This window comes from Adiantum capillus-veneris, chromosome 21 (genome assembly GCF_014529385.1).
Source record: "Adiantum capillus-veneris isolate H3 chromosome 21, ASM1452938v2, whole genome shotgun sequence".
NCBI classification, from domain to species: Eukaryota; Viridiplantae; Streptophyta; class Polypodiopsida; order Polypodiales; family Pteridaceae; genus Adiantum; species Adiantum capillus-veneris.
This window is the reverse complement of record NC_140951.1, coordinates 98,079,894-98,088,920: the sequence shown is the minus strand read 5'-3', so window position 1 is coordinate 98,088,920 and position 9,027 is coordinate 98,079,894. Positions and strand designations below refer to the sequence as shown.

The 9,027-nt window shown below is 42.7% G+C and overlaps 1 protein-coding gene across 1 annotated transcript; it reads right to left on the bottom strand.

Annotated features, from left to right (window-relative positions):
• Positions 1 to 3,099: 3,099 nt before the first annotated feature.
• On the bottom strand, positions 3,100 to 3,744 carry LOC147431408 (uncharacterized). Its single transcript, XM_086493671.1, has one exon. The coding sequence runs from the start codon at positions 3,742 to 3,744 to the stop codon at positions 3,100 to 3,102; it is 645 nt and encodes a 214-aa protein (XP_086349797.1).
• Between the last annotated feature and the right edge of the window lie 5,283 nt (positions 3,745 to 9,027).

The following is a 9,027-nucleotide window of genomic DNA, read 5'->3' as shown; positions in this document are numbered from 1 at the left end:
GATTGTCTCATGATTTATGTGTGAATTAACTGCTTTTGTTGTGGTAGTGTTCTTTGGTTGAACTTTATCTGCATTTTCTTTGCTTTGACCACCTGCTTCAATCAACGTTGACTCCATTGGCTCTAGTATTGCACTTTTTTGCAATTGTTGAGCATTGTCCTTCTGCATTTGAGTAGCCTTTGACCTTAGAAGATCCATTGTACTTTTTGGAAGAATATGTCTCTTTGGAGGATATTTTGGTGGTGACCTTTGTGTAGCTTTCTGGACTTTAGCTTTCATTGACTTTGACTTATCTCTTACCTGTTCTGGCAGCTTGAGGCTTTGCATCATCTTCAAATAGTCTTTGACTTCAGTTAAGCCATCCATAGGGGTTTGTACAAGGTCATGACCTTGCTATGTGCATCTTGATATGCATATGTGAGCTTAGTCACATGTAACTGTTTGAACACTATTGGATTTGTTGGCTTTTGGCTTTGACTTGTGGAGGTCTGTTGAAACTTTTGTCTCTGATGATCTTCATAGAAGCATTTGTCTGCAGATTCTGAGGGAACCTGGGTCAATTGGAAACTTCCAACAACCATATGATCTTTCAATGGTTTTTGCTTTGAAGGGGTCTGCTGGCTAGAAGCTCTAGGGCTTCTAACTAGTGTAGCATTTCCTGGTATTAGAGCTGAGCTTGATGGATTTACAGCTCCCCCCTTCCTAGGGTGATTACCATAGCCTACTTCATTGTATGAGTTCAAAGTTGTTTGGATTTTGTTTAGTCTCACCTTTTGGGACTGTGAAGATACACTTTCGGTAGCATTGTTGATGGTTGGCATCTGTAAACCTTCTACATAGTTTCCTATGTATCTCCGTGAAACATGACAAACTATCCCCCAAGTCAAGCTGTAAATAGCGTTATCTTTGCCCTGATATTGTCTATCCCATGGGTCTCCTATGATATGAGCTTCTGTGGTTTCAGAACCCAAGGTATCATAGATGCTAGACTCTCGTCTATATCTACAACTGTTTCGGTCAAAGTATATGTTCATTTGGTCACAACATCAAAGCTTGATTTCCAATGGAGGAGGGTTTGGCTCTGAACAGGTTTCTGGGTTCACTTGGGTAACATCCTTCAGCTCTAGAGAGGATGGGCTATAATAGATTCTTTCCTCTTAAATGAACCATCCTTTCTGATCTATCACTGGGCGCACTTCTATGAGCTGGTATGTGGGCCGTTCAAACACTGGTTGATCCTTTGTACAGTTTTCCTTTTTGGTCTACATAGTGTGCATATGAATAATGTGTACCATACAATGCTAACATCATTCTGTTTGATGTGTCCCTTAGACTCGTGAATGATTGCACACTTGTGGCAGTGGATGCAAAATCATTTACAAATTTAACAACCTTTGGTGATATCTCGACACCTTTACTAAATTCATGAGAGAATTTGTCGTTCAAAGAATCAATTTTAAGCTTTTCAGGTGTTTGTGCATCTTTATGCTCATTTTGAACTTATAGTGCAATTACTGGTGCTTCTAATGGTAATGCAGAATCATCCGATTGCATTAAAAGTGACGAGTTAAATGCACTTACATCAAGATTCTCATTTCCAATTTTCTATGTACCTTGCTTGGCAGTTGATGTATCCCTGTTGTCTGGATTTCTTGGACAATCTTCAGGAAAATTTCCACCTTTTCTTCCACAATTGAGCAATACGCCATGACTGGTGGTATTTCGTTTGGTTTTGTCATGTCAAGCTCTACCTGAGAAGCTTCTGTTTTTGTGCTTGCCAAGTTGTCGGCATCTTCTTTCAAGACACTGAGCATCAAGCTGTAGATTGCTCCATCTTGACCTTTGTACCGTCTTTGTCTTGGTTCTCTAATCAGATTGTCTTCTATTGGTTGATCTGTTGGATCTTGAAATTCTGGCTCTAGACTATAGATCTGACCACCACTGTAATCCATGTACAATGACCCTGATTACATATGCACTAAATGGATGCTTTGCGGACTAGTGTAGGTTTCTGGATAACCACTTGGGTTGATTTTTTGTACTTCTATCTGTACTCCATCTTTGAGTTGCAATACCTGGCTCCACTGAAGTTTATGAACATTTGGGAGTTTTTTGAATCTGGCTTTAATCTGATCAATAAGATCTTGGCTCCTGTGCTGCTTTTGCTGCTCATAAGATAACTATGATCTTCTGTATCTGTGTACAAAAATTTATCCCCATTGTAGCCATATAGCTGTAAAATCTACTGTTGCAGTTGCACTTATGCTGCTACTACTATTAGCTTGCTTTGTTGTACTTGAACTATCGGCTCGATTTGAGTCCATGTTGACTCAATCCACAAAAACTGTCAATTGGCAGATTCTGGTTTTGATTAACAGAATTTCTCCTGCTAAGTTTTGATAAAAATGCTTGTGTCAATGCACTTTTGTAGTTGATTGCTCTTCAGCAAGAGTTGATTAACTCTAGCTCGACTGTTGTCGGGGGATATGTGTTCTCTACGTGAGCCGGGCAGGTGCCCGGCCTCTGGCTGTGGGAGGTGTGAAAGAGAGAGAACAAGAACAACTGATGCAACTGAATCTGGACATCATCATAATCATGAATTAATTGATTAACGCTTGAGGACAACTTAATCCTTAGCCAAGGCGGGTTGTTAACAGCACCGTCACTTGGATCATCTGCTAACTAGGAGCTTCAGCTCCCGTTTACAAGATTAATCGGGCCGTTAACCACAGCGGACTTAACAAAATGCTTAATCAACTTCTGATGTTGGTGATGGAAATCTTCTTATGTCGCTTTTTCTGCCTCTTCTACTTTCAAGATTCTGTAAACCTCATGTAAGTTCATTCTATCAAACATCATGCTTCAAAAATAACCAACTGTGTTGCAGCTTCCCGTTCTATATGCTTTGCACTGGCTTAATTGCCGTTCTCTAGTTGTAACTTCCTCCTGCTCTCCAATTGCTAGCGAAAACTTTATCCCTTGCTTGGTTGCCTTGACTTACTCCCATTGTTTCTTTGAAAAAGCTTGCCGTTGCTTGTTTGCCTCGACTTACTCCTTTGCTTGCTTCGCTTGCCTCCTCCAAGATTTTCTTCGATTGCCTCAATACCCTTGCTTTCCTTCCTTTGCCCTGGTATCAAACGGGAAACCAATCATTTGCCCCATTGTGAGCATTCCTTTAAAAATTTTGTACCATCCTCCAGGATCATAGGGAATATAAAGTAACTGACAAGAATCATAGCTAGCATGATAACCTCCTGTGTCATAAGGCATATATAGTAACTGCCAAGAATCATAACTAGCATGATAGCCTCCTGGGTCATAAGGTAGTAGGAAATCATATTTCAAGTATATTGCATCTCCACAAACTTTCTTATAGCATAGCAACAAAAAGTCCCAAATTCCTATTATAGAAGAACCCAGAGGCAAAATGAATTCAATCACTATGGTTTCCAAAATATCAATCTGCATTTGTGAGTCATTGAATGCCATCACTTTATTTGATACCACAAAAGAAGCATGGCTTCCTTCTCTAGTAGGCACAAACTCCTCTAGAGCCTCATCCAAAAGAAACATAAGCTCTTCATCATATGTTGCAGTATGTTCTTCACTACTCTTGTCACAAGGAACTCGAAATTCCTCTAACGCATCATCAAGGAGATCCATAAGCTCCATATCTTCCTCCTTGGAAGAACCACCTAGTTTCTGAGTCTTGTCACAGGAAACCTCATCCCTTGTTTCATACATAGGCACGAATTGTTTTGGCAGCTTCACACTCCCATTCAAATACCTTTCCACTTCAATAGCACAAGTCTTAGCATGCATTACAAAGATAGCATCAATTTCTTTTTCCATAGAATCATCATAGAAAACCCTGTCACATGTAGCAGTTATAAATTGATCATCATCATGCACCCCCTCTACATATGCATCTCCATAATCATAATCTTTGCATGGGTTTACATCAAATACATATGGATCAGCATCATCAATTTCATAATCATTTTGCCATAGTGTGGGTCCTGTCTCACAAATTCTTGATAGTGGAAAAGTTTGCTCCCTCTCTAAATCACCATTATCAAATTTCGGATCAGTCTGCCAGATCGGTAGCTCTAGGTCACAGACGCGTGTCAAAGGAGGAGTCTGCACCCCCTATGCTTCATCATCATCACATTCAGGTTCAGTTGTCCAATTTGGTAGTTTTGCTTCCCAAAATCTTGTTAATGAAGGAGTCTGCACCCCCTCTGAATCAAGCGCATACTCTTGCTGAGCCAAGTCCTCAAAATCTGATACATCCAAATTTGGTAAATTTGCTATACCAAAATCCTTGGTCTTGCCGCTCTCAATAGCCGCTCTCAACAGCAGCCCTGCTTTGACCTATAAGTTCTGTATCATTATTCAACTCTTTGGCAGAACCTGTACGAGTATCTTCAATCACCTCTATGGTAGAATCTGTACCAAAAAAATTTTGCTCTAATTCTGGTTCAGTAGCAAAAGTATCACCTGTAATAACCGAATCTTCTTGCATGTCTACTTGAATTTGGTTGCAGTCATTTACCATTTCTTCTTGAACTTTAGCCACTTCACTGTTTTGATCCCCTGATTTCTTTTCTTCATGTACTGCATGCATAGGCTCTTTGCAAAATTCATTCTGTGTATCCCGAACTGCATGTGTAGATTCTTTGAAAAATTCACCTTGTGTATCCTGAAGGTGTAAAGCCTCACCCTCAAAGACTTCTACTTCATGCACAACATCTACAAAACCCAACTTTGCATACACAGCTTCAACTATGTCTTCATCATTAGCTTGTAAAAAAGTAGCATCTTGCACAATGAACTCATCAATCATAGCTTCTAACTTTGATCGTACTTGTCCTCGAATATCTGCGTAATCTGGTGGACTTGAACTCTATTCTTGATAGCCTTCATACTGCTCATAACGTACTTGCACAATAGCTTCTTTGAAATACTCCCAATCATCGTTGCAAGCTTTGGTAAATTGTTGAATCTGCTCCTTCACATCCGAACTCACTAAATGCTCAAAAGATTTGATCATCAATTCTTCTGGTATCCCTCTTACCTTGGTCTCCAGCTCATAGCACTCTAGGTAGCCCTCTGGATCGTATCCATCAAAGAGTCGTCTCTCCTTGTATACTACATCTAAAGCTGCATCCAAAGTAGAGATCCTTGAACCAATTTAAGCATCTTTGAACGTTCTGGAAGTGTTGAATTATCATCAAAACTATTTCCACTTAACTCTGGAATCATCTTCATCATCTTCTTTAAATTATCCATCTTTACCTCCCACCCCGGCTCGTTTTGCGTCGGGTTCACCAAAGATGTCAGGGGATATGTGTTCGCTACGTGAGCCGCGCAAGCGCCGGGCCTCTAGCTGTGGGAGGTGTGAAAGAGAGAGAACAAGAACAACTGATGCAACTGAATCTGGAAATCACCGTAATCATCAATTAATTGATTAACGCTTGAGTACAACTTAATCCTTAGCCAAGGCGGACTGTTAACAGCATTGTCACTTGGATCATTTGCTAACTAGGATCTTAAGATCCCGTTTACAAGATTAACCGGGCCATTAACGACACCGAACTTAACAAAATGCTTAATCAAGTTCTGATGTTGGTGATGGAAATCTTCTTATGTCGCTTTATCTGTCTCTTCTACTTTCAAGATTCTGCAAACCTCATGTAAGTTCATCCTGTCAAACATCATGCTTCAAAAATAACCAACTGTGCCGCAGCTTCCCATTCTATATGCTTTGCACTAGCTTAATTGCCGTTCTCTAGTTGTAACTTCCTCCTGCTCTCCAATTGCTAGCGGAAACTTTATCCCTTGCTTGGTTGCCTTGACTTACTCCCATTGTTTCTTTGAAAAAGCTTGCCGTTGCTTGTTTGCCTCGACTTACTCCTTTGCTTGCTTCACTTGCCTCCTCCAAGCTTTTCTTCGATTGCCTCAATACCCTTGCTTTCCTTCCTTTGCATCCTCCCTCGCATGCAAAAGCCTTGCCCAAGCTCTTCTTCCCTTGGAGTCCTCCCCCTTCCTTGCTACACAATCTCTTCTTACTTCGTTACCTCTCCTAAAAACGTCATCATGCCCTCTTTTTTATTATGCCCTAAAAACCACTTCTCCCCCTAAGCAACGATGGCTAGCGGTGTGAATGCACTTGATGACGTGGCAGGTGACTAGGTGGGGCGGCACGGAAACCAGCCAGACTGGGGCTGAAAGGCTACGCCACGATGTTTTGAGCACAATTCGCTTCATGGCAAGACGCGTCTGAGCTGCCCTACGACCACCACGAGGGTTTCTCTCTCCTCCTGCTGTACCGCTCGTTGTCTACCCGCCATTGGGCGGTCTTTTGGCTTTGTAAGGGCACCACATGCATGCTGACTAAAGCATCGCCAAGCACCATATCTTTCCCTAGCAGGCCTTGACTAACAATATCTTTGTGAATTTGATACCCATATTAGCTTCTTAGTGCCATATGCCTGAGAGCACTCCCTTCGCAATCGCTAAAAATAGCCTTAGCTTCTTACCGCATCCGTGTTGGGCACTCCCCGCAATCATTGCATTCCAAGAGACGTCATTTCGGACACGATGCTCTTCAAGTACTTATGTGCTTCCATACAGGCACCACATTTAGCGCATTTAACTTCCAAATCATATCAGTTTGCGGTATTCCCTGATTAAAGCTCAAAAACTCCCAAATCGCACTCCGGCCGAGCCGACTAGACATGCACGAAACCGACCCCTGTTGAATCTTTAACAGCCCATAACTTGGCAACCGTAACTCTGATCACTGATATGGAAAGACCGACACGCTCCACAATGTGAGCACTTCAGGACCATGCATTCATTTCATTTATGTCACCTCAGCTGCAGTTGCCCAATCCGGTACGGATCTGCAATCGACTCAAATTTCAATATGCCATAGCTTTTTCACCGTAGCTCCAATCGACGAGCCATAAAGACAGGCCGATAGAGCACATCAAGAACTAGATTTCTAGATCATAAACTCCCATCTGTTCTCACATCAAGCATAGTCCTTTCTAGCATCATTAAGTCATCAAATTCATTAAGGCATCTGATGTTGGTGATGGAAATCTTCTCATGTCGCTTTATCTGCTTCTTCTACTTTCAAGATTCTGCAAACCTCATGTAAGTTCATTTTGTCAAACATCATGCTTCAAAAATAACCAATTGTGCCGCAGCTTCCCGTTCTATATGCTTTGCACTAGCTTAATTGCCGTTCTCTAGTTGTAACTTCCTCCTGCTCTTCAATCGCTAGCCGAAACTTTATCCCTTGCTTGGTTGCCTTGACTTACTCCCATTGTTTCTTCGAAAAAGCTTGCCGTTGCTTGTTTGCCTCGACCTTCTCCTTTGCTTGCTTCGCTTGCCTCCTCCAAGCTTTTCTTCGATTGCCTCAATACCCTTGCTTTCCTTCCTTTGCCTCCTCCCTCGCATGCAAAAGCCTTGACCAAGCTCTTCTTCCCTTGGAGTCCTCCCCCTTCCTTGCTTACGCGATTTGTTCTTACTTCGTTACCTCCCCTAAAAACGTCATCATGCCCTCTTTTTTATTATGCCCTAAAAAAAACTTCTCCCCCTAAGCAACGCCGGCGCCGTCGTTGCTAGGGGTGTGAATGCACTTGATGACGTGGCAGGTGACTAGGTGGAGCGGCACGGAAACCAGCCGGACTGGAGTTGAAAGGCTGTGCCACGACGTTCTGAGCACAATTCGCTTCATGGCGAGACGCGTTGGAGCTTCCCTACGGCCACCACGAGCGCTTCTCTCTCCTCCTGCTGCACTGCTCGTTGTCTACCCGCCCTCCTTGCTTGGCTTCACACCATTTTCCATTAGGGTGGCCATTGTATAGGGCGACCATTTGAATTGGCTTTGGGCGGCCGGGCTTTGTGAGTGGGCAGCCCTTAGGTTATGAAGGGCACCACAGTTGGCATACATATCGGCTAAGGTTTTGCCAAGCTTCTCCGTTGGGCGGCCTTTTGGCTTTGTAAGGGCACCACATGCATGCTGACTAAAGCATCGCCAAGCACCATATCTTTCCCTAGCAGGCCTTGACTAACAATATCTTTGTGAATTGGATACCCATATCAGCTTCTTAGTGCCATATGCCTGAGAGCACTCCCTTCGCACTAGCTGAAAATAGCCTGAAGCTGCTTACCGCATCCGTGTTGGGCACTCCCCGCAATCATTGCATTCCAAGAGACGTCATTTCGGACACGATGCTCTTCAAGTACTTATGTGCTTCCATACGGGCACCACATTTAGCGTATTTAACTTCCAAAGCATATCGGTTTGCGGTATTCCCTGATTAAAGCTCAAAAACTCTGAGATGGCACTCCAGCCAAGCTGCCTAGACTGGCACGGAACCGGCCCCCGGTGAATCTTTAAGAACCCATAACTTGGCAACCGTAACTCTGATCACTGATCTGGAAAGACCGACGCGCTCCACAATGTGAGCACTTCAGGCTCGTGCATTCATTTCATTTCTGTCACCTCACCAGCAGTTGCCCAATTCGGTACGGATCTGCAATCTACTCAAATTTCAATATGCCATAACTTCTTCATCGTAGCTCCAATCAACGAGCCGTAAAGACAGGCCGGTAGAGCACATCAAGCACTACAGTTCTAGATTATAAACTCCCATATGTGCTCACTTCTAGCATAATCCTTTTTAGCATCATTAAGGCATCAATTGGCCCTTTTAAGCCGCATCTGGCATACACTAATCATTAAACTTGATTTGTTATCAAACCCTAATCACTGCTCACTAAATGTGTATGCTTCAAAGAAGCTTAGCTTGCATTTCGTTGCTCTTTTTCTCTTCATGGCAGCGGAGCTGCACAACACTGTGTCAAAAGTAATTACAACCTTTTGAAACGATAAAAAACTGGTCCTTTAATAGATTAATCTGCAATCCACCATGAACTGTGTCTGTTCGTCCAATTAAAAGTTAATCTGCAGCCCAATTACTCGAACTAGCGAGTTTCTAGCATGCAAAA